This window comes from Centroberyx gerrardi, chromosome 18, assembly GCF_048128805.1.
Source record: "Centroberyx gerrardi isolate f3 chromosome 18, fCenGer3.hap1.cur.20231027, whole genome shotgun sequence".
Classification (NCBI taxonomy): domain Eukaryota; kingdom Metazoa; phylum Chordata; class Actinopteri; order Beryciformes; family Berycidae; genus Centroberyx; species Centroberyx gerrardi.
In genome coordinates this window covers 20857714-20884680 of record NC_136014.1, presented here as the reverse complement: position 1 = coordinate 20884680, position 26967 = coordinate 20857714, and the positions used below count along the sequence as shown (strand labels likewise).

The 26967-nt window shown below is 38.7% G+C and overlaps 6 protein-coding genes across 6 annotated transcripts; all 6 read right to left on the bottom strand.

Moving 5' to 3' along the window:
- Positions 1–1005, bottom strand: LOC139911678 (trace amine-associated receptor 1-like). Its single transcript, XM_071899247.2, has one exon. It carries the CDS (start codon positions 1003–1005, stop codon positions 1–3), a length of 1005 nt encoding a protein of 334 aa, XP_071755348.2.
- Positions 1006–4591: 3586 nt separating this feature from the next.
- LOC139911684 (trace amine-associated receptor 1-like) lies at positions 4592–5596 on the bottom strand. Its single transcript, XM_071899258.2, has one exon. It carries the CDS (start codon positions 5594–5596, stop codon positions 4592–4594), a length of 1005 nt encoding a protein of 334 aa, XP_071755359.2.
- Positions 5597–9108: 3512 nt separating this feature from the next.
- LOC144542760 (trace amine-associated receptor 1-like) lies at positions 9109–10113 on the bottom strand. The gene has a single exon (XM_078289950.1). It carries the CDS (start codon positions 10111–10113, stop codon positions 9109–9111), a length of 1005 nt encoding a protein of 334 aa, XP_078146076.1.
- A 3159-nt stretch (positions 10114–13272) lies between these two features.
- Positions 13273–14277, bottom strand: LOC144542759 (trace amine-associated receptor 1-like). The gene has a single exon (XM_078289942.1). It carries the CDS (start codon positions 14275–14277, stop codon positions 13273–13275), a length of 1005 nt encoding a protein of 334 aa, XP_078146068.1.
- Positions 14278–17436: 3159 nt separating this feature from the next.
- On the bottom strand, positions 17437–18441 carry LOC144542757 (trace amine-associated receptor 1-like). The gene has a single exon (XM_078289939.1). It carries the CDS (start codon positions 18439–18441, stop codon positions 17437–17439), a length of 1005 nt encoding a protein of 334 aa, XP_078146065.1.
- Positions 18442–21600: 3159 nt separating this feature from the next.
- LOC144542756 (trace amine-associated receptor 1-like) lies at positions 21601–22605 on the bottom strand. The gene has a single exon (XM_078289938.1). The coding sequence runs from the start codon at positions 22603–22605 to the stop codon at positions 21601–21603; it is 1005 nt and encodes a 334-aa protein (XP_078146064.1).
- Positions 22606–26967: the final 4362 nt, after the last annotated feature.

Sequence of the window (26967 nt, the reverse complement as noted above, 5' to 3'; positions counted from 1 at the left end):
TCAAAACAGTTTTGAGTTTGCAAAATCACCTTGAAATATTTTACCGGAAATGATCATTCTGAAAGCCGCCCGGAACCAGCTGTAAAAGAATGCATAAACAAATGGATTGAGCACTGAATTTGACCATCCAAACAAAGCAAATATTTCAATCACAGCTATTGGAATTGAATAATTACTTAACGGGTTTAAGGTCATACCAATAAAGGAAGGAGTCCAACAGATTAGAAAAGCTCCGATAATGACTGCCAAAGTTTTTGTGGCCTTTCTCTCCATCTTACTGACAGATGCTCCAGACTTTATGCTCTGACAGTTTGTGTTCTTGATGCTACGTGCCTGTCTCTGTGCCACCAGGAAAATCTTTAGGTAGATACTGAGCAGTATAATTACTGGAAGGTAAAATGTGAGAATACAGCCGGCAATGCTTGAAATTGGAATATGAAATGAAAAACATCGTCCTTCACATTTTCCTTCATTAAGTCCCATAATTATCACGCCAATTCCAAGTAGGCCAGAAACACCCCAGCTCACCAAGATCATGATCACAACAGCATGAAAATTAATTTTAGTTCTATACCTCAGAGGCTGACACACTGCATAATATCTGTCAATAGAAATAAAACATAAGTTCAGAATGGAAGATGTAGATAGTGAAACATCAAGACTGCGTGCTATCTGACAAATTAAGTCTGCAAGATACCAACATGAGTTTACAGAGACTGCTATGCTGAACGGCAAGAGTAAAGCCCCTACAAGGAGGTCAGCCATAGCCAGAGAGAGGATGAGGTAGTTAGCTGGAGTGTGGAGCTGTTTGAAATAAATGATGGAAATTATTACAAGAAGGTTTCCACACATTGTGAGAACAGAGAATGAGCCAAGGAAAATATATAGTAACACACGTATTGTTGAAGGGGTGATTACCATTATGCAAGATAAATTTTCTGATTCATAACAGAGATGTATGTCCTTAACGATGCCAGTGCTGTTGAAAATGAATTCAGGTTCCATGCCTTCTCGCTCCTGCTATCCTGCTAAATAAAATTTCAAATTTCAAATGAATCATCAATACAGAAATGATCTCAGTCACATTTACAATAACATTTCTTTCAGCAAGATTATGCAATTGCAACAATATGTGTTTATATGTGATTATAATTTTTTTTTTTTAGCAATCCATATTTTTTCATACCATACCTAATCCATGATCTCTGTCCCACTGAGCAGTAACTCTTGACTTGACTCTTGTATTTATCAATCCCTTGCTCATTATCATAATTAATGCACTCTTCTTTTGGCCAGTAAGATGTGGGTGACTATGTATTCTGTTTGCATGAGCTAAATTTACGATGTGTAATGAGAAACACTTATCACCGGCTTAGGCTTATTCATAAGCCAATGATAAGAGGGTTTGTAACACTATTTTTTATGTGATGTTAAGCTTAAATAAATTTTGTTACTTTATGCAATACAAGTGTTTGCCCTCTCCTCATTATTTTGCTTACAGTAATATCATCTTTCAAAAGCTCAAATCCTATTTATTAATCTTTCCTCCCCATTACCCACTCCATCACCATTCCATTTCCCATAATTCATGACTTGGTATTTTATATGAATCTAATGTTAACAGAGATGTTAACATTGAAGAATGCACAGCTTGTCATGTAATTATCCCCTTGTTCTCTTTTGGGTGAACACCTAAGTATAAACCTACCTTGGATGTTAAAGTAAATGGGGTTAGGTGAGAGTGGATTTGTCTTTGGGGTTATCAAGTGGGCACCTACCATCACAGTTTTCATCCCAGGCCATGACACCTCCAGAAGGCTCAACAGGAAGTTCTGGCATCCCAGAACCACCCCGGTCCACGCCTCCTCTCAACACTGATCAGAATTACCCTGGACCTACACTGTTTACACCTACAACAGTTCACAATATTACACCCACTAATTTCTAACCTCAACATTGTTCTCAAAAACATCAAGCTAATAGCACAACTGAACCTGTTGGCTTAAAATGGCCTGCTCATAATTTCTAAAACTGAATTGTAGTAATTGTAGAAACTGAATTGGCCTTAAGGGATGGGTAATTTATCGGTACAGTTTGTGTACTTCAAGGCACCCTTCAGTTCTCAAGTACCCATACATCCCTGATTAAACCACATGATCAGTCCATTCACTCACATGATTAGCCAAGTACAATACATAAAGATTACGTTACATTACGCATAACCAAACAAGTGGATATCATGTACAATACAAACAGAAAAACATACAAAACATATATACACTAGAGTAAAATGTCCACCAGAGTCGTAAGGTATTAGCCTGGTTCCAGACTCCTGAATTGTGTCCCGCCCACTCTTCGGATTTGGTCAAGCAATTCAGAGAGTCTGGTGTTGCGCTATTCAACGGCAATATCTAGACGATCGGGTCAATCAGAGACTTGCATCTCTGCCCTAAATAAAGGACTTTCTTTTGTGCAAAGATTTCAATATTTTTGTAGATTTACAGAAATATTTTTTGCAATTACGTTTGAAGGAGTTTTTCAGTGATGACTTAAGATCTAACCCTGTATCCAACACTGTCAATCCCCAAGGTACCCGGAGAGTAAGTAGCCCTGGTGAGGCAGAAGCCTCTGAAGTCCTCCCAGGGTCACCATCTAGACCACGTGCTCCTTTCAAAGGTAAATCCATCCATTCATCCCAAAACATAGAAACTAATCTTTGGATACATACTTTAGACTTGTGGAAATAGACTGCTGAGTGTTGCACCACAATACCAGTTCAGAGCTTAGGCTGGTGCTGACTAGCATTGGTGGGACTGTAAGTTGCTGGCCTATGTTTGCTGGTAATTCCCAGTCCCTAGTTTTTCCTACTAGTTTTTACAACTGTCTCAACATATGCCTACTCAGTAATATATCTTTCCTGACTTCATGTGCAGAGCCAAATTGTGTCATAGGGTATTTAAGGAGAAATTCGTAAGTTATACCTATCATTAATTGAACACACCACATAGCTACAAAGTGTCCCACTTCTAAGAATGCTAATCATATATATTTCAAGAGTTACAGACTTTTCATTAGTGTTTTCAGCTCAACGGGTTAAGCTGATTCAGCAACAACTTTGTAGTCAGTCTACAAATTGCAGCAAAGAATTTAGGAGTAATGTCTGATTCAGATTTGAGTCTTGATGTACAAGTAAGAAATATTGGTAACACTTTATAATAAGGTTGTATTAACTAATGTGAGTTAATGCATTAATTAATGGTGAACAAATGTTTAACTAAGTGTGAGGCTCAGGACTCAGACCCAAATGCAGACACGGAGGCAAAGGTTGCAGGGATAACTGATGGTTTAATGGTAAACTGGCAGGTAACAGAACTCAAAGGATAGATAGGAACAGACAAATAGGTAGTCTACTACTGGACTATCAAAAACTGGATTGCAGGCTAGGGCTATTCATAGTATTTCCATGATGTCACATGCATTTCCTACCAATATGGCGCTTTACAATACACACAGCTCATTGGCTGTGTTTGTCATTTGATTGCAATCACCTGATAATTTATTACAATCACCTGTTATTTTCCTACCAAGATGGCCGTGTGGTGATGTAACAGAATACTACGAATAGCTGGCATTACAATCTTGCACAAACTAGAGGGAAGAACAACCTTATATACACTGGGAAGGGAATCAGCACAATAAGAATCAGCTGGGCAGGCGACAAGCAGAGGAAGACTAGGAATGGGCAGTAGATGGAGCAGCCATGACAATAAGGCATGAATAAATCTCTTCATATTAACTAAGTGATTATTAACAAATGCATTTGTAAATGCAGTAATTTAACTCTGTTCATGACCTATTTATGACCGATCTGTCACAGTTTTGGAACTTCCTCTTCCATCAATAGAGCATTTACTAACATTAACAGAGCCTGCCCAAAACTGTACTCATCTCAACCCCCTTTAAAAGATCTTCATCCTTCATTAATGGTTTCCTGCTGATTAGTAGACAACAATTCATGTTTGTTAACTTAAATAACCCATTTCACATTACCTGTTGTACAGTGACAGCTCTTCATGTCTTACCAATGGCTTATACAACTACAAATCACGGATGAGAGTCACAGAGGTATTATAACCATAAATATTTAATGATGCAATTGAGTCATTGTGAACATTTTACTGACTTTGCTTGAGGTGTTTGCCGTCTGCAGAAACTCGCACAATGTTCTTTTTGATGTCAACAAAAAGCACAAAGGCCACATTATGAAAGCCACATGTTTCATAATGTTTTGCTGACAGACCATTGTATCTGTGGACGGTAATAATCTGTTAACTGGTTTATTTATTGCAACAGGGATACTCAATCACAGAGTATCAAAGGATGATGTAATCATCTTAACCTGAATAAGATTAGAACTGGAATCTAGCCAATAGCTGGGTTATTCCATGCATTTAAATGTAACATTTGTACGTAGAGAACAGTAATAAATTGAATAAATATACATGAGATGAAGTGGAAGTTAATTGTATCTATTGTAGCCTACCAAGCATAATTATTGACATGTTAGTACTTAAGCACTCCAGTCAATCAGTTAAAACAATTTTGAGTTTGCAAAACGACCTTGAAATATTTTGCCAGAAATGATCATTCTGAAAGCCGCCCGGAACCAGCTGTAAAAGAATGCATAAACAAATGGATTGAGCACTGAATTTGACCATCCAAGCAAAGTAAATGTTTCAATCACAGATATTGGAATTAAATAATTAATTAACGGATTTAAGGTCATACCAGTAAAGAAAGGAGTCCAACAGATCAGAAAAGCTCCCATAACAATCGCCAAAGTTTTTGTGGCCTTTCTCTCCATCTTAGTGACAGATGCTCCAGACTTTATGCTCTGACAGTTTGTGTTCTGGATGCTACGTGCCTGTCTCTGTGCCACCAGGAAAATCTTTAGGTAGATACTGAGCATTATGATTGCTGGGAGGAAAAATGAGAAAAAACATCCGGCAATGCTTGAAATTGGAATGTGAAATGAAAAACACTTTCCTTCACATTTTCCTTCATTAAGTCCCATAATTATGACGCCAATTCCAAGTAGGACAGAAACACCCCAGCTCACCACGATCATGATCACAACAGCATGAGAATTAATTTTACTTCTGTACCTCAGAGGCTGACACACTGCATAATATCTGTCAATAGAAATAAAACATAAGTTCAGAATAGAAGATGTAGATAGTGAAACATCAAGGCTGCGTCCTATGTTACAAATTACATCTGCAAGATACCAGCATGAGTTTACAGAGACTGCTATGCTGAACGGCAAGACTAAAGCCCCTACAAGGAGGTCAGCCACAGCCAGAGAGAGGATGAGGTAGTTAGCTGGAGTGTGGAGCTGTTTGAAGTAAATGATGGAAATTATTATGAGAAGGTTTCCACACATTGTGAGAACAGATAATGAACCAAGGAAAATATATAACAACACACGTATTATTGAAGGGGTGATTACCATTATGCAAGATACATTTTCTGATTCATAACAGAGGTGTATGTCCTTAACAACATCAGTCTTGTTGGAAATGAATTCAGTTTCCATGCCTTCTGGCTCCTGCTATCCTGCTAAATAAGATTTTCAGTTTTAAATGAATCATCAATACAGAAATGATCTCAGTCACATTTACAATAACATTTCTTTCAGCAAGATTATGCAATTGCAACAATATGTGTTCTCTGGAAGAACGTGATTATAATTTTTTTTTTTTAGCAATCCATATTTTTTCATACCATACCTAATCCTTGATCTCTGTCCCACTGAGCAGTAACTCTTGACTCTTGTATTTATCAATCCCTAGCTCATTATCATAATTAATGCACTCTTCTTTTGGCCAGTAAGATGTGGGTGACTATGTATTCTGTTTGCATGAGCTAAATTTCCGGTGTGTAATGAGAAACACTTATCACCGGCTTAGGCTTATTCATAAGCCAATGATAAGAGGCTTTGTAACACTATTTTTTTATATGATGTTAAGCTTAAATAAATTTTGTTACTTTATGCAATGCAAGTGTTTGCCCTCCCCTCGTTATTTTGCTTAATATCATCTTTCAAAAGCTCAAATCCTATTTATTAATCTTTCCTCCCCATTACCCACTCCATCACCATTCCATTTCCCATAATTCATGACTTGGTATTTTATATGAATCTAATGTTAACAGAGATGTTAACATTGAAGAATGCACAGCTTGTCATGTAATTATCCTCTTGTTCTCTTTTGGGTGAACACCTAAGTATAAACCTACCTTGGATGTTAAAGGAAATGGGGTTAGGTGAGAGTGGATTTGTCGTTGGGGTTATCAAGTGGGCACCTACCATCACAGTTTTCATCCCAGGCCCTGACACCTCCAGAAGGCTCAACAGGAAGTTCTGGCTTCCCAGAACCACCCCGGTCCACGCCTCCTCTCAACACTGATCAGAATTACCCTGGACCTACACTGTTTACACCTACTACAGTTCACAATATTACACCCACTAATTTCTAACCTCAACATTGTTCTCAAAAACATCAAGCTAATAGCACAACTGAACCTGTTGGCTTAAAATGGCCTGCTCATAATTTCTAAAACTGATTGTAGTAATTGTAGAAACTGAATTGGCCTTAAGGGATGGGTAATTTATCGGTACAGTTTGTGTACTTCAAGGCACCCTTCAGTTCTTTTAAGAAGAACCAGAGAAGAGACGTTCTGAGCACAGTGACTTAGACTCAGACTTAAAAAACAACATAGAAGGAAGCCATCTTAAGTACCCATCATTGATTCAAACACATGATCACATGATCACAAGATCTAACCCTGTATCCAACACTGTCAATCCCCAAGGTACCCGGAGAGTAAGTACCCCTGGTGAGGCAGAAGCCTCTGAAGTCCTCCCAGGGTCACCATCTAGACCACGCACTCCTTTCAAAGGTAAATCCATCCATTCATCCCAGAACATAGAAACTAATCTTTGGATACATACTTTAGACTTGTGGAAATAGACTGCTGAGTGTTGCACCACAATACCAGTTCAGAGCTTAGGCTGGTGCTGACTAGCATTGGTGGGACTGTAAGTTGCTGGCCTATGTTTGCTGGTAATTCCCAGTCCCTAGTTTTTCCTACTAGTTTTTACTACTGTCTCAACATATGCCTACTCTGTAATATATCTTTCCTGACTTCATGTGCAGAGCCAAATTGTCATAGGGTATTTAAGGAGAAATTCGTAAGTTATACCTATCATTAATTGAACACACCACATAGCTACAAAGTGTCCCACTTCTAAGAATGCTAATCGTATATATTTCAAGAGTTACAGACTTTTCATTAGTGTTTTCAGCTCAACGGGTTAAGCTGATTCAGCAACAACTTTGTAGTCAGTCTACAAATTGCAGCAAATAATTTAGGAGTAATGTCTGATTCAGATTTGAGTCTCGATGTACAAGTAAGAAATATTGGTAACACTTTATAATAAGGTTGTATTAACTAATGTGAGTTAATGCATTAATTAATGGTGAACAAATGTTTAACTAAGTGTGAGGCTCAGGACTCAGACCCAAATGCAGACACGGAGGCAAAGGTTGCAGGGATAACTGATGGTTTAATGGTAAACTGGCAGGTAACAGAACTTAAAGGATAGATAGGAACAGACAAATAGGTAGTCTACTACTGGACTATCAAAAACTTGATTGCAGGCTAGGGCTATTCATAGTATTTCCGTGATGTCACATGCATCTCCTACCAATATGCCGCTTTACAATACACACAGCTCATTGGCTGTGTTTGTCATTTGATTGCAATCACCTGATAATGTATTACAATCACCTGTTATTTTCCTACCAAGATGGCCGTGTGGTGATGTAACAGAATACTACGAATAGCTGACATTACAATCTTGCACAAACTAGAGGGAGGAACAACCTTATATACACTGGGAAGGGAATCAGCACAATAAGAATCAGCTGGGCAGGCGACAAGCAGAGGAAGACTAGGAATGGGCAGTAGATGGAGTAGCCATGACAATAAGGCATGAATAAATCTCTTCATGTTAACTAAGTGATTATTAACAAATGCATTTGTAAATGCAGTAATTTAACTCTGTTCATGACCTATTTATGACCGATCTGTCACAGTTTTGGAACTTCCTCTTCCATCAATAGAGCATTTACTAACATTAACAGAGCCTGCCCAAAACTGTACTCATGTCAACCCCCTTTAAAAGATCTTCATCCTTCATTAATGGTTTCCTGCTGATTAGTAGACAACAATTCATGTTTGTTAACTTAAATAACCCATTTCACATTACCTGTTGTACAGTGACAGCTCTTCATGTCTTACCAATGGCTTATACAACTACAAATCACGGATGAGAGTCACAGAGGTATTATAACCATAAATAAATAATGATGCAATTGAGTCATTGTGAACATTTTACTGACTTTGCTTGAGGCGTTTGCCGTCCGCACAAACTCGCACAATGTTCTTTTTGATGTCAACAAAAAGCACAAAGGCCACATTATGAAAGCCACATGTTTCATAATGTTTTGCTGGCAGACCATTGTATCTGTGGACGGTAATAATCTGTTAACTGGTTTATTTATTGCAACAGGGATACTCAATCACAGAGTATCAAAGGATGATGTAATCATCTTAACCTGAATAAGATTAGAACTGGAATCTAGCCAATAGCTGGGTTATTCCATGCATGTAAATGTAACATTTATATGTAGAGTACAGTAATAAATTGAATAAATATACATGATATGGGGTGGAAATAAATTGTATCTATTGTACCAAGCATAATTATTGGCATGTTAGTACTTAAGCACTGAGAATTATTTAACTCTTTATTTCATGACAACGTTTCCATCCATAATGGATCTTCTTTAGGTCAAATGTAAAAAATGTAATCCGATCCATCATGGATGGAAACGTTGTCATGAAATAAAGAGTTCAATAATATTTCGGTGTGTGGGTTCCACTTCTCAACTGATGTTCAGCACTTAACGCAGCATCCACTGTCGATATGCTTATAGTTAACTGTTGCATCAAAGTACATACTTAAGCACTCCAGTCAATTAGTCAAAACAATTTTGAGTTTGCAAAACGACCTTGAAATATTTTGCCAGAAATTATCATTCTGAAAGCCGCCCGGAACCAGCTGTAAAAGAATGCATAAACAAATGGATTGAGCACTGAATTTGACAATCCGAGCAAAGCAAATGTTTCAATCACAGATATTGGAATTAAATAATTAATTAACGGATTTAAGGTCGTAGCAGTAAAGAAAGGAGTCCAACAGATCAGAAAAACTCCCATAACAATCGCCAAAGTTTTTGTGGCCTTTCTCTCCATCTTACTGACAGATGCTCCAGACTTTATGCTCTGACAGTTTGTGTTCTGGATGCTACGTGCCTGTCTCTGTGCCACCAGGAAAATCTTTAGGTAGATACTGAGCATTATGATTGCTGGGAGGTAAAATGAGAGAATACATGCGGTAATGCTTGAAAGTGGAATGTGAAATGAAAAACACCGTCCTTCACATTTTCCTTCATTAAGTCCCATAATTATGATGCCAATTCCAACTAGGACAGAAACACCCCAGCTCACCAGGATCATGATCACAGCAGCATGATAATTCATTTTAGTTCTATACCTCAGAGGCTGACACACTGCATAATATCTGTCAATAGAAATAAAACATAAGTTCAAAATAGAAGATGTAGAAAGTGAAACATCAAGGCTGCGTCCTATGTTACAAATTAAATCTGCAAGATGCCAACATGAGCTTACAGAGGCTGCTATGATGAAAGGTAAGACTAAAGCCCCAACAAGGAGGTCAGCCACAGCCAGAGAGAGGATGAGGTAGTTAGCTGGAGTGTGGAGCTGTTTGAAGTAAATGATGGAGATTATTATGAGAAGGTTTCCACACATTGTGAGAACAGATAATGAACCAAGGAAAAGATATAATAACACACGTATTGTTGAAGGGGTGATTACCATTATGCAAGATACATTTTCTGATTCATAACAGAGGTGTATGTCCTTAACAACATCAGTCCTGTTGAAAATGAATTCAGTTTCCATGCCTTCTGGCTCCTGCTATCCTGCTAAGTAAGGTTTTCAGTTTAAAATGAATCATGAATACAGAGATAATCTCACATTTTCACATCACATTTACAATAACATTTATTTTAGCAGGATTATACAATTGCAACAATATCTGTTTTCTAGAAGAAAGTGATTATAATTGTATTTTTTCATACCATCCCTGTTAACCCTGAAGAAGGCTTATGGATCGGTGATGATGTGAATCCTTGATCTCTGCCCCACTGAGCAGTAACTCTGGACTTGACACTCATACTTATCAATCCCTTGCTCATTAGCATAATTAATGCAGTCTTCTTTTGTCCAGTAAGATGTAGGTAACTATGTATTCTGTTTGCATGAAATAAATTCATGATGAGTAATGAGGAACACTTATCAGTGGCTTAGGTGTAGTGCATAAGCTAGTGATAAGGGTTCCACAGTTTTCAAACATTATATTTTATGTGATGTTAAGCTTGAATACATTTTGTTACTTTGTGCATTCCAAATAATTTCCCTCCCCTCATTACTTTGCTTGACACTGATCAGCACGTTATTGACTCTATCCTGGACCTTCACTTGTGTTTACACCTACTGCAGTTCACAAAATTACACCCAATAATTTTGTTTTCAAAAACTATAGGCTAATGGGACGGCTGACCCTGTTCGTCATTTCAGAAACTGAATTGTATCATTAATTGTGGGCTTAAGGGATGGCTAATTTATCAGTGAAGAACAGTCTACATACTGCAAGGCTCCCTTCAGTTATTTTAATGGACCAGAGAAGTGACGTTTCGAGCACAGTGACTTAGACTCAGACTTAAAAAACAACATAGAAGGAAGCCATCTTAAGTACCCATCATTGATTCAAACACATGATCACATGATCACAAGATCTAACCCTGTATCCAACACTGTCAATCCCCAAGGTACCCGGAGAGTAAGTACCCCTGGTGAGGCAGAAGCCTCTGAAGTCCTCCCAGGGTCACCATCTAGACCACGCACTCCTTTCAAAGGTAAATCCATCCATTCATCCCAGAACATAGAAACTAATCTTTGGATACATACTTTAGACTTGTGGAAATAGACTGCTGAGTGTTGCACCACAATACCAGTTCAGAGCTTAGGCTGGTGCTGACTAGCATTGGTGGGACTGTAAGTTGCTGGCCTATGTTTGCTGGTAATTCCCAGTCCCTAGTTTTTCCTACTAGTTTTTACAACTGTCTCAACATATGCCTACTCAGTAATATATCTTTCCTGACTTCATGTGCAGAGCCAAATTGTGTCATAGGGTATTTAAGGAGAAATTCGTAAGTTATACCTATCATTAATTGAACACACCACATAGCTACAAAGTGTCCCACTTCTAAGAATGCTAATCGTATATATTTCAAGAGTTACAGACTTTTCATTAGTGTTTTCAGCTCAACGGGTTAAGCTGATTCAGCAACAACTTTGTAGTCAGTCTACAAATTGCAGCAAAGAATTTAGGAGTAATGTCTGATTCAGATTTGAGTCTCGATGTACAAGTAAGAAATATTGGTAACACTTTATAATAAGTTTGTATTAACTAATGTGAGTTAATGCATTAATTAATGGTGAACAAATGTTTAATTAAGTGTGAGGCTCAGGACTCAGACCCAAATGCAGACACGGAGGCAAAGGTTGCAGGGATAACTGATGGTTTAATGGTAAACTGGCAGGTAACAGAACTTAAAGGATAGATAGGAACAGACAAATAGGTAGTCTACTACTGGACTATCAAAAACTGGATTGCAGGCTAGGGCTATTCATAGTATTTCCGTGGTATCACATGCATTTCCTACCAATATGGCGCTTTACAATACACACAGCTCATTGGCTGTGTTTGTCATTTGATTGCAATCACCTGATAATATATTACAATCACCTGTTATTTTCCTACCAAGATGGCCGTGTGGTGATGTAACAGAATACTACGAATAGCTGGCATTACAATCTTGCACAAACTAGAGGGAGGAACAACCTTATATACACTGGGAAGGGAATCAGCAATAAGAATCAGCTGGGCAGGCGACAAGCAGAGGAAGACTAGGAATGGGCAGTAGATGGAGCAGCCATGACAATAAGAATAAATCTCTTCATATTAACTAAGTGATTATTAACAAATGCATTTGTAAATGCAGTAATTTAACTCTGTTCATGACCTATTTATGACCGATCTGTCACAGTTTTGGAACTTCCTCTTCCATCAATAGAGCATTTACTAACATTAACAGAGCCTGCCCAAAACTGTACTCATGTCAACCCCCTTTAAAAGATCTCCATCCTTCATTAATGGTTTCCTGCTGATTGGTAGACAACAATTCATGTTTGTTAACTTAAATAACCCATTTCACATTACCTGTTGTATAGTGACAGCTCTTCATGTCTTACCAATGGCTTATACAACTACAAATCACGGATGAGAGTCACAGAGGTATTATAACCATAAATAAATAATGATGCAATTGAGTCATTGTGAACATTTTACTGACTTTGCTTGAGGTGTTTGCCGTCTGCACAAACTCGCACAATGTTCTTTTTGATGTCAACAAAAAGCACGAAGGCCACATTATGAAAGCCACATGTTTCATAATGTTTTGCTGACAGACCATTGTATCTGTGGACGGTAATAATCTGTTAACTGGTTTATTTATTGCAACAGGGATACTCAATCACAGAGTATCAAAGGATGATGTAATCATCTTAACCTGAATAAGATTAGAACTAGAATCTAGCCAATAGCTGGGTTATTCCATGCATGTAAATGTAACATTTATATGTAGAGTACAGTAATAAATTGAATAAATATACATGAGATGGGGTGGAAATAAATTGTATCTATTGTACCAAGCATAATTATTGCCATCTTAGTACTTAAGCACTGAGAATTATTTAACTCTTTATTTCATGACAACGTTTCGATCCATGATGGATCTTCTTTAGGTCAAATTTAAAAAATTTAATCCGATCCATCATGGATGGAAACGTTGTCATGAAATAAAGAGTTCAATAATATTTCGGTGTGTGGGTTCCACTTCTCAACTGATGTTCAGCACTTAACGCAGCACCCACTGTCGATATGCGTATAGTTAATTGTTGCCTGAAAGTACATACTTAAGCACTCCAGTCAATCAGTTAAAACAATTTTGAGTTTGCAAAACGACCTTGAAATATTTTGCCAGAAATGATCATTCTGAAAGCCGCCCGGAACCAGCTGTAAAAGAATGCATAAACAAATGGATTGAGCATTGAATTTGACCATCCAAGCAAAGTAAATGTTTCAATCACAGATATTGGAATTAAATAATTAATTAACGGATTTAAGGTCATACCAGTAAAGAAAGGAGTCCAACAGATCAGAAAAACTCCCATAACAATCGCCAAAGTTTTTGTGGCCTTTCTCTCCATCTTAGTGACAGATGCTCCAGACTTTATGCTCTGACAGTTTGTGTTCTGGATGCTACGTGCCTGTCTCTGTGCCACCAGGAAAATCTTTAGGTAGATACTGAGCATTATGATTGCTGGGAGGTAAAATGAGAAAATACATGCGGTAATGCTTGAAAGTGGAATGTGAAATGAAAAACACCTTCCTTCACATTTTCCTTCATTAAGTCCCATAATTATGATGCCAATTCCAACTAGGGCAGAAACACCCCAGCTCACCACGATCATGATCACAGCAGCATGAGAATTCATTTTAGTTCTATACCTCAGAGGCTGACACACTGCATAATATCTGTCAATAGAAATAAAACATAAGTTCAGAATAGAAGATGTAGAAAGTGAAACATCAAGGCTGCGTCCTATGTTACAAATTAAATCTGCAAGATGCCAACATGAGCTTACAGAGGCTGCTATGATGAAAGGTAAGACTAAAGCCCCTACAAGGAGGTCAGCCACAGCCAGAGAGAGGATGAGGTAGTTAGCTGGAGTGTGGAGCTGTTTGAAGTAAATGATGGAGATTATTATGAGAAGGTTTCCACACATTGTGAGAACAGATAATGAACCAAGGAAAAGATATAATAACACACGTATTGTTGAAGGGGTGATTACCATTATGCAAGATACATTTTCTGATTCATAACAGAGGTGTATGTCCTTAACAACATCAGTCCTGTTGAAAATGAATTCAGTTTCCATGCCTTCTGGCTCCTGCTATCCTGCTAAGTAAGGTTTTCAGTTTAAAATGAATCATGAATACAGAGATAATCTCACATTTTCACATCACATTTACAATAACATTTATTTTAGCAGGATTATACAATTGCAACAATATCTGTTTTCTAGAAGAAAGTGATTATAATTGTATTTTTTCATACCATCCCTGTTAACCCTGAAGAAGGCTTATGGATCGGTGATGATGTGAATCCTTGATCTCTGCCCCACTGAGCAGTAACTCTGGACTTGACACTCATACTTATCAATCCCTTGCTCATTAGCATAATTAATGCAGTCTTCTTTTGTCCAGTAAGATGTAGGTAACTATGTATTCTGTTTGCATGAAATAAATTCATGATGAGTAATGAGGAACACTTATCAGTGGCTTAGGTGTAGTGCATAAGCTAGTGATAAGGGTTCCACAGTTTTCAAACATTATATTTTATGTGATGTTAAGCTTGAATACATTTTGTTACTTTGTGCATTCCAAATAATTTCCCTCCCCTCATTACTTTGCTTGACACTGATCAGCACGTTATTGACTCTATCCTGGACCTTCACTTGTGTTTACACCTACTGCAGTTCACAAAATTACACCCAATAATTTTGTTTTCAAAAACTATAGGCTAATGGGACGGCTGACCCTGTTCGTCATTTCAGAAACTGAATTGTATCATTAATTGTGGGCTTAAGGGATGGCTAATTTATCAGTGAAGAACAGTCTACATACTGCAAGGCTCCCTTCAGTTATTTTAATGGACCAGAGAAGTGACGTTTCGAGCACAGTGACTTAGACTCAGACTTAAAAAACAACATAGAAGGAAGCCATCTTAAGTACCCATCATTGATTCAAACACATGATCACATGATCACAAGATCTAACCCTGTATCCAACACTGTCAATCCCCAAGGTACCCGGAGAGTAAGTACCCCTGGTGAGGCAGAAGCCTCTGAAGTCCTCCCAGGGTCACCATCTAGACCACGCACTCCTTTCAAAGGTAAATCCATCCATTCATCCCAGAACATAGAAACTAATCTTTGGATACATACTTTAGACTTGTGGAAATAGACTGCTGAGTGTTGCACCACAATACCAGTTCAGAGCTTAGGCTGGTGCTGACTAGCATTGGTGGGACTGTAAGTTGCTGGCCTATGTTTGCTGGTAATTCCCAGTCCCTAGTTTTTCCTACTAGTTTTTACAACTGTCTCAACATATGCCTACTCAGTAATATATCTTTCCTGACTTCATGTGCAGAGCCAAATTGTGTCATAGGGTATTTAAGGAGAAATTCGTAAGTTATACCTATCATTAATTGAACACACCACATAGCTACAAAGTGTCCCACTTCTAAGAATGCTAATCGTATATATTTCAAGAGTTACAGACTTTTCATTAGTGTTTTCAGCTCAACGGGTTAAGCTGATTCAGCAACAACTTTGTAGTCAGTCTACAAATTGCAGCAAAGAATTTAGGAGTAATGTCTGATTCAGATTTGAGTCTCGATGTACAAGTAAGAAATATTGGTAACACTTTATAATAAGTTTGTATTAACTAATGTGAGTTAATGCATTAATTAATGGTGAACAAATGTTTAATTAAGTGTGAGGCTCAGGACTCAGACCCAAATGCAGACACGGAGGCAAAGGTTGCAGGGATAACTGATGGTTTAATGGTAAACTGGCAGGTAACAGAACTTAAAGGATAGATAGGAACAGACAAATAGGTAGTCTACTACTGGACTATCAAAAACTGGATTGCAGGCTAGGGCTATTCATAGTATTTCCGTGGTATCACATGCATTTCCTACCAATATGGCGCTTTACAATACACACAGCTCATTGGCTGTGTTTGTCATTTGATTGCAATCACCTGATAATATATTACAATCACCTGTTATTTTCCTACCAAGATGGCCGTGTGGTGATGTAACAGAATACTACGAATAGCTGGCATTACAATCTTGCACAAACTAGAGGGAGGAACAACCTTATATACACTGGGAAGGGAATCAGCAATAAGAATCAGCTGGGCAGGCGACAAGCAGAGGAAGACTAGGAATGGGCAGTAGATGGAGCAGCCATGACAATAAGAATAAATCTCTTCATATTAACTAAGTGATTATTAACAAATGCATTTGTAAATGCAGTAATTTAACTCTGTTCATGACCTATTTATGACCGATCTGTCACAGTTTTGGAACTTCCTCTTCCATCAATAGAGCATTTACTAACATTAACAGAGCCTGCCCAAAACTGTACTCATGTCAACCCCCTTTAAAAGATCTCCATCCTTCATTAATGGTTTCCTGCTGATTGGTAGACAACAATTCATGTTTGTTAACTTAAATAACCCATTTCACATTACCTGTTGTATAGTGACAGCTCTTCATGTCTTACCAATGGCTTATACAACTACAAATCACGGATGAGAGTCACAGAGGTATTATAACCATAAATAAATAATGATGCAATTGAGTCATTGTGAACATTTTACTGACTTTGCTTGAGGTGTTTGCCGTCTGCACAAACTCGCACAATGTTCTTTTTGATGTCAACAAAAAGCACGAAGGCCACATTATGAAAGCCACATGTTTCATAATGTTTTGCTGACAGACCATTGTATCTGTGGACGGTAATAATCTGTTAACTGGTTTATTTATTGCAACAGGGATACTCAATCACAGAGTATCAAAGGATGATGTAATCATCTTAACCTGAATAAGATTAGAACTAGAATCTAGCCAATAGCTGGGTTATTCCATGCATGTAAATGTAACATTTATATGTAGAGTACAGTAATAAATTGAATAAATATACATGAGATGGGGTGGAAATAAATTGTATCTATTGTACCAAGCATAATTATTGCCATCTTAGTACTTAAGCACTGAGAATTATTTAACTCTTTATTTCATGACAACGTTTCGATCCATGATGGATCTTCTTTAGGTCAAATTTAAAAAATTTAATCCGATCCATCATGGATGGAAACGTTGTCATGAAATAAAGAGTTCAATAATATTTCGGTGTGTGGGTTCCACTTCTCAACTGATGTTCAGCACTTAACGCAGCACCCACTGTCGATATGCGTATAGTTAATTGTTGCCTGAAAGTACATACTTAAGCACTCCAGTCAATCAGTTAAAACAATTTTGAGTTTGCAAAACGACCTTGAAATATTTTGCCAGAAATGATCATTCTGAAAGCCGCCCGGAACCAGCTGTAAAAGAATGCATAAACAAATGGATTGAGCATTGAATTTGACCATCCAAGCAAAGTAAATGTTTCAATCACAGATATTGGAATTAAATAATTAATTAACGGATTTAAGGTCATACCAGTAAAGAAAGGAGTCCAACAGATCAGAAAAACTCCCATAACAATCGCCAAAGTTTTTGTGGCCTTTCTCTCCATCTTAGTGACAGATGCTCCAGACTTTATGCTCTGACAGTTTGTGTTCTGGATGCTACGTGCCTGTCTCTGTGCCACCAGGAAAATCTTTAGGTAGATACTGAGCATTATGATTGCTGGGAGGTAAAATGAGAAAATACATGCGGTAATGCTTGAAAGTGGAATGTGAAATGAAAAACACCTTCCTTCACATTTTCCTTCATTAAGTCCCATAATTATGATGCCAATTCCAACTAGGGCAGAAACACCCCAGCTCACCACGATCATGATCACAGCAGCATGAGAATTCATTTTAGTTCTATACCTCAGAGGCTGACACACTGCATAATATCTGTCAATAGAAATAAAACATAAGTTCAGAATAGAAGATGTAGAAAGTGAAACATCAAGGCTGCGTCCTATGTTACAAATTAAATCTGCAAGATGCCAACATGAGCTTACAGAGGCTGCTATGATGAAAGGTAAGACTAAAGCCCCTACAAGGAGGTCAGCCACAGCCAGAGAGAGGATGAGGTAGTTAGCTGGAGTGTGGAGCTGTTTGAAGTAAATGATGGAAATTATTATGAGAAGGTTTCCACACATTGTGAGAACAGATAATGAACCAAGGAAAAGATATAATAACACACGTATTGTTGAAGGGGTGATTACCATTATGCAAGATACATTTTCTGATTCATAACAGAGATGTATGTCCTTAACAACATCAGTCCTGTTGAAAATGAATTCAGTTTCCATGCCTTCTGGCTCCTGCTATCCTGCTAAGTAAGGTTTTCAGTTTAAAATGAATCATGAATACAGAGATAATCTCACATTTTCACATCACATTTACAATAACATTTATTTTAGCAGGATTATACAATTGCAACAATATCTGTTTTCTAGAAGAAAGTGATTATAATTGTATTTTTTCATACCATCCCTGTTAACCCTGAAGAAGGCTTATGGATCGGTGATGATGTGAATCCTTGATCTCTGCCCCACTGAGCAGTAACTCTGGACTTGACACTCATACTTATCAATCCCTTGCTCATTAGCATAATTAATGCAGTCTTCTTTTGTCCAGTAAGATGTAGGTAACTATGTATTCTGTTTGCATGAAATAAATTCATGATGAGTAATGAGGAACACTTATCAGTGGCTTAGGTGTAGTGCATAAGCTAGTGATAAGGGTTCCACAGTTTTCAAACATTATATTTTATGTGATGTTAAGCTTGAATACATTTTGTTACTTTGTGCATTCCAAATAATTTCCCTCCCCTCATTACTTTGCTTGACACTGATCAGCACGTTATTGACTCTATCCTGGACCTTCACTTGTGTTTACACCTACTGCAGTTTACAAAATTACACCCAATAATTTTGTTTTCAAAAACTATAGGCTAATGGGACGGCTGACCCTGTTCGTCATTTCAGAAACTGAATTGTATCATTAATTGTGGGCTTAAGGGATGGCTAATTTATCAGTGAAGAACAGTCTACATACTGCAAGGCTCCCTTCAGTTATTTTAATGGACCAGAGAAGTGACGTTTCGAGCACAGTGACTTAGACTCAGACTTAAAAAACAACATAGAAGGAAGCCATCTTAAGTACCCATCATTGATTCAAACACATGATCACATGATCACAAGATCTAACCCTGTATCCAACACTGTCAATCCCCAAGGTACCCGGAGAGTAAGTACCCCTGGTGAGGCAGAAGCCTCTGAAGTCCTCCCAGGGTCACCATCTAGACCACGCACTCCTTTCAAAGGTAAATCCATCCATTCATCCCAGAACATAGAAACTAATCTTTGGATACATACTTTAGACTTGTGGAAATAGACTGCTGAGTGTTGCACCACAATACCAGTTCAGAGCTTAGGCTGGTGCTGACTAGCATTGGTGGGACTGTAAGTTGCTGGCCTATGTTTGCTGGTAATTCCCAGTCCCTAGTTTTTCCTACTAGTTTTTACAACTGTCTCAACATATGCCTACTCAGTAATATATCTTTCCTGACTTCATGTGCAGAGCCAAATTGTGTCATAGGGTATTTAAGGAGAAATTCGTAAGTTATACCTATCATTAATTGAACACACCACATAGCTACAAAGTGTCCCACTTCTAAGAATGCTAATCGTATATATTTCAAGAGTTACAGACTTTTCATTAGTGTTTTCAGCTCAACGGGTTAAGCTGATTCAGCAACAACTTTGTAGTTAGTCTACAAATTGCAGCAAAGAATTTAGGAGTAATGTCTGATTCAGATTTGAGTCTCGATGTACAAGTAAGAAATATTGGTAACACTTTATAATAAGTTTGTATTAACTAATGTGAGTTAATGCATTAATTAATGGTGAACAAATGTTTAACTAAGTGTGAGGCTCAGGACTCAGACCCAAATGCAGACACGGAGGCAAAGGTTGCAGGGATAACTGATGGTTTAATGGTAAACTGGCAGGTAACAGAACTTAAAGGATAGATAGGAACAGACAAATAGGTAGTCTACTACTGGACTATCAAAAACTGGATTGCAGGCTAGGGCTATTCATAGTATTTCCGTGGTATCACATGCATTTCCTACCAATATGGCGCTTTACAATACACACAGCTCATTGGCTGTGTTTGTCATTTGATTGCAATCACCTGATAATTTATTACAATCACCTGTTATTTTCCTACCAAGATGGCCGTGTGGTGATGTAACAGAATACTACGAATAGCTGGCATTACAATCTTGCACAAACTAGAGGGAGGAACAACCTTATATACACTGGGAAGGGAATCAGCAATAAGAATCAGCTGGGCAGGCGACAAGCAGAGGAAGACTAGGAATGGGCAGTAGATGGAGCAGCCATGACAATAAGAATAAATCTCTTCATATTAACTAAGTGATTATTAACAAATGCATTTGTAAATGCAGTAATTTAACTCTGTTCATGACCTATTTATGACCGATCTGTCACAGTTTTGGAACTTCCTCTTCCATCAATAGAGCATTTACTAACAATAACAGAGCCTGCCCAAAACTGTACTCATGTCAACCCCCTTTAAAAGATCTCCATCCTTCATTAATGGTTTCCTGCTGATTGGTAGACAACAATTCATGTTTGTTAACTTAAATAACCCATTTCACATTACCTGTTGTATAGTGACAGCTCTTCATGTCTTACCAATGGCTTATACAACTACAAATCACGGATGAGAGTCACAGAGGTATTATAACCATAAATAAATAATGATGCAATTGAGTCATTGTGAACATTTTACTGACTTTGCTTGAGGTGTTTGCCGTCTGCACAAACTCGCACAATGTTCTTTTTGATGTCAACAAAAAGCACGAAGGCCACATTATGAAAGCCACATGTTTCATAATGTTTTGCTGACAGACCATTGTATCTGTGGACGGTAATAATCTGTTAACTGGTTTATTTATTGCAACAGGGATACTCAATCACAGAGTATCAAAGGATGATGTAATCATCTTAACCTGAATAAGATTAGAACTAGAATCTAGCCAATAGCTGGGTTATTCCATGCATGTAAATGTAACATTTATATGTAGAGTACAGTAATAAATTGAATAAATATACATGATATGGGGTGGAAATAAATTGTATCTATTGTACCAAGCATAATTATTGGCATGTTAGTACTTAAGCACTGAGAATTATTTAACTCTTTATTTCATGACAACGTTTCGATCCATGATGGATCTTCTTTAGGTCAAATTTAAAAAATTTAATCTGATCCATCATGGATGGAAACGTTGTCATGAAATAAAGAGTTCAATAATATTTCGGTGTGTGGGTTCCACTTCTCAACTGATGTTCAGCACTTAACGCAGCATCCACTGTCGATATGCGTATAGTTAATTGTTGCCTGAAAGTACATACTTAAGCACTCCAGTCAATCAGTTAAAACAATTTTGAGTTTGCAAAACGACCTTGAAATATTTTGCCAGAAATGATCATTCTGAAAGCCGCCCGGAACCAGCTGTAAAAGAATGCATAAACAAATGGATTGAGCATTGAATTTGACCATCCAAGCAAAGTAAATGTTTCAATCACAGATATTGGAATTAAATAATTAATTAACGGATTTAAGGTCATACCAGTAAAGAAAGGAGTCCAACAGATCAGAAAAACTCCCATAACAATCGCCAAAGTTTTTGTGGCCTTTCTCTCCATCTTAGTGACAGATGCTCCAGACTTTATGCTCTGACAGTTTGTGTTCTGGATGCTACGTGCCTGTCTCTGTGCCACCAGGAAAATCTTTAGGTAGATACTGAGCATTATGATTGCTGGGAGGTAAAATGAGAAAATACATGCGGTAATGCTTGAAAGTGGAATGTGAAATGAAAAACACCTTCCTTCACATTTTCCTTCATTAAGTCCCATAATTATGATGCCAATTCCAACTAGGGCAGAAACACCCCAGCTCACCACGATCATGATCACAGCAGCATGAGAATTCATTTTAGTTCTATACCTCAGAGGCTGACACACTGCATAATATCTGTCAATAGAAATAAAACATAAGTTCAGAATAGAAGATGTAGAAAGTGAAACATCAAGGCTGCGTCCTATGTTACAAATTAAATCTGCAAGATGCCAACATGAGCTTACAGAGGCTGCTATGATGAAAGGTAAGACTAAAGCCCCTACAAGGAGGTCAGCCACAGCCAGAGAGAGGATGAGGTAGTTAGCTGGAGTGTGGAGCTGTTTGAAGTAAATGATGGAAATTATTATGAGAAGGTTTCCACACATTGTGAGAACAGATAATGAACCAAGGAAAAGATATAATAACACACGTATTGTTGAAGGGGTGATTACCATTATGCAAGATACATTTTCTGATTCATAACAGAGATGTATGTCCTTAACAACATCAGTCCTGTTGAAAATGAATTCAGTTTCCATGCCTTCTGGCTCCTGCTATCCTGCTAAGTAAGGTTTTCAGTTTAAAATGAATCATGAATACAGAGATAATCTCACATTTTCACATCACATTTACAATAACATTTATTTTAGCAGGATTATACAATTGCAACAATATCTGTTTTCTAGAAGAAAGTGATTATAATTGTATTTTTTCATACCATCCCTGTTAACCCTGAAGAAGGCTTATGGATCGGTGATGATGTGAATCCTTGATCTCTGCCCCACTGAGCAGTAACTCTGGACTTGACACTCATACTTATCAATCCCTTGCTCATTAGCATAATTAATGCAGTCTTCTTTTGTCCAGTAAGATGTAGGTAACTATGTATTCTGTTTGCATGAAATAAATTCATGATGAGTAATGAGGAACACTTATCAGTGGCTTAGGCTTAGTGCATAAGCCAATGATATGGGTTCCACAGTTTAAAAACATGATATTTTATGTGATAAGCATTAAGCTTGAATACATTTTGTTACTTTGTGCATTCCAAATAATTTCCCTCCCCTCATTACTTTGCTTGACACTGATCAGCACGTTATTGACTCTATCCTGGACCTTCACTTATGTTTACACCTACTGCAGTTCACAAAATTACACCCAATAATTTTGTTTTCAAAAACTATAGGCTAATGGGACGGCTGACCCTGTTCATCATTTCAGAAACTGAATTGTATCATTAATTGTGGGCTTAAGGGATGGCTAATTTATCAGTGAAGAACAGTCTGCATACTGTAAGGCTCCCTTCAATTCTTTCAATGGACCAGAGAAGTGACGTTTCGAGCACAGTGACTTAGACTCAGACTTAAAAAACAACATAGAATGAAGCCATCTTAAGTACCCATCATTGATTCAAACACATGATCAGTCCATGCAGTCACATGATTAGCTGAGTACAGAACAATGCATAAAGATGGAAAGTTGAACTCCACATTCCCAAACAAGCGGATTTCATGTATAATACAAAAATTGAAAAATCTACAATAAATATATAAACTAGAGCAGAGATGCCAACCACTACACTTTTTGTGTAGTTTGTATGATTTTCACGATCAACTACTCTACTACGACACACACTTTAACTACTGCATTTAAAAAAAAATCCACTGATGTGAAAGTGATTGACGTGCCTATTTTTATACAGTCGGTGGGGGTCATGGTAGGCTACTGTTTCTGTCCTAGCTTGACCAATCAGTGACAGTTGTGATTTGACAAGTAGGGAGTGCAGCATTTGTAACACTTGCATATCTGAACTTGTTGTGGCTCAGTTGCAGCACGGCATGTTAAGCTACTACGCCGGTCTGTTCTCCGCCTGTGGTCTGCCCGTTGTGTTGCACCTATCTACATTTTGCCTATGGGTTGTACTGCAAGGAATATTAATGCACCATATAGGAGTACTTATGTCACTTCTGAGAGTGTAGGTTTACTGACGCCAAATAGAAGGCTTCTCAGTGGATATCCATAGATAACCTCATCTCCAACATTTATTCAGCGTGCTCCCTACACGACCAATGCAGCAGGCTGCACTGAAGTAAATGGCTGCGTATTGGACGGAACAGAAACGTACCCTCTGTAGTTTAGCCATCAGGAGATGGCGGCTGAATTGTTTGAAAATGCTAACAAAAGTTGCCAGGAATGTATAGACAAATACAACAAAACTTTTCCAGAAATAATCAAATCTAGGGTATCGGTGTTCCGTGTGCAGAGTGGATTTCTCTTGGAAAAGCCGAGCAAAGAGCAACCTAAAGAACTTCCTTGCTAACAGCAGTACAGCGGAAAATGGCGCCTCGCAAGGACAATGCCTATTTTTGCTTAAACCTGCAATAATCAGACCTTGTAACCAATCCTGAAACTAATGTGTGCTATGTGCAGATTCCATTGAGACATAATGATATAAACCAATATCCACACATGTGGGCCAGCTATGTTGCTGTTTTCACCTCTTTTCTAAAGCTTGTTGTCAAATTCTGGTCCGGAACAAAGCTGACCAGCTACACATTTGCAGACCTCTTACTACACTTTCTGATCATTTGAGGTTGGCATCTCTGCACTGGAGTACAAAAATGCCCACCAAAGTAGTAAGGCAAAGTATATATATATATATAACAATAGCAGTGACACCCTATACAGTATATATGTACAACAATAATATCAGTGACCCTCCCTGTAGAGTCCTATTAGAGTACCCATGGCCACTTTCAGGTGGCCATGGGTACTCTAATAGGACTTTGTGCATTTATTTCTTGTGGCGGTGTGTGATCATTCAAGGCTTCTGGCACTGGACCATATCGGTCTATCAAAGGTAGTGGCCACATTTTGCTACTCTGTTTATCCAGTAAGGTGTATTACAATATTTCTAAAGTCATTCATTTGACTAATAATAAAGAAATTAGATTATAACAACTTTCTCATTCCCAGCCAGACTTCTTTTATGGTACATTCAAGACAACTGGGAAATGGGACACTTCCGTCTTCCAAATAGGAAAAATCTATTGAGAAATTTGGGACACTTCTCTAAGCTCACTTTTCTACTAATGTTATACTTCCATGGTTCCCACCTCAGCCACTTGAACGCTTTGCGGTGGAAGCTAGGAAATTCGGAAGTTTCCCAGTTGTCTTGAACATGTCATTAGGTTCTGCCTCCGTGTAAGGTTTGCCCGAGCGGTCAAGGAGGCAGATGAGGGGAGCATCAAACCAGGTTGGCGTTCCAACAAGAAACATTTATTTTTCTTGCACCGTGAATAACACACTTGCCCAACACCTGCCAGCATACACCTTCCAGCCCACCAGACACATACAGACTACCTGCCTTATAAAGGGTGTTGGCTCTACTAATGAGCTGGCGCATACCATTCACAGGGATACGTAAACCCACATAAATATCTACACACATGAATGACAATAAATATTTACATAAAACTATTACCACAAATATTTACATTTATAATAAATATTTACATACCCAAAAATAGATACGAAAAATACCAATAAATAACCTACATCAACTACATTTATTACCATACCACATGTGTGTTTATTTAACCTGTGTACCAATATCTGCAAATCTGTGCATCAATTAACCTATTTACTATTCACTAGGGAACCAGTAACGGCGACCCGTCGTTACATTTCCTCCCCCCCTCTCCCAAGAGTACAGTACCTCAATTTTGTATGTACCCGGGAGAGATAGTCTGCCACCAGGTTGGCTTTCCCTGCACGGCACTGGACAGTGAAGTCATAGGGTTGCAGGGACAGGTACCATCCTGTGAGACGTGTGTTGGAGTTCTTCATCCTGTTCAGCCACTGCAGAGCCCGATGATCTGTCTCAAGGAAGAAGTGAGGTCCCAACAAGTAGTACTTGTGACTCAATGGCCCATTTCATGGCCAGGCACTCCTTCTCCACTGTGGAGTATCTCGTCTCCCGGTCCAGGAGCTTGCGGCTCAGGAACAGCAGTGGACGTCTCTCCCCCTCCGTCTCCTGTAGAAGCACTGCTCCAATGCCGACACCAGAGGCATCCGTCTGCAGTGTAAATGGTTGGGAGAAGTCAGGACTGTGGAGAACAGACTCACTTGTGATGGCACTCTTGAGATCCTTAAAGGCTCTGCCACACTCTTCATTCCACTTTGTTTGGAGCTGAGGCCTTGGTGAGATCAGTGAGGACGGCTGCCTTGTCAGAGCAGTGGGGGATGAACTTGCTGTACCATCCCACCAGCCCCAGAAAGGCACACACCTTCCTCTTGGTCGTGGGCACAGGATACGAGTGGATGGCATCCACCTTCCCCACTTGAGGCTTGCCCATGTCCGACGACATGGCCCAGATACACCACCTGTCTCTGTGCAAAAGCACACTTGTGTGGGTTGATGGTAAGCCCAGCTGTCTTGATCAGGTGGAGGACCTGCCGAAGATGAGCAACATGTTCCTCCCAGGTCTGGCTGAAAATGACGACATCATCCAAGTAGGCGGCTGCAAACTGCGGCACCTCCCTCAACACATGGTCCATGAGCCGTTGGAAAGTTGCTGGCACCCCCTGGAGACCAAACGGCATCACCTTGAACTGATACATGCCATAGGGTGTTCTGAATGCTGTCAGCTCCTTGGCCTCAGGTGCCAGGGCCAGCTGCCAGTACCCCTTGCTCAGGTCAAGCGTGGTGATGAATGTGGACCTCCCCACTCTCTCCAGCAACTCATCGATGCGGGGCATTGGGTAGCAGTCAAACTTCGAGACTGCATTAAGGTACCTGAAATCAATGCAGAACCTCAGCGAACCATCCTTTTTGGGGACCAACATGATGGGACTGCACCACTCACTGGTTGAAGTTTCAATTATCCCCAGCTGCAACA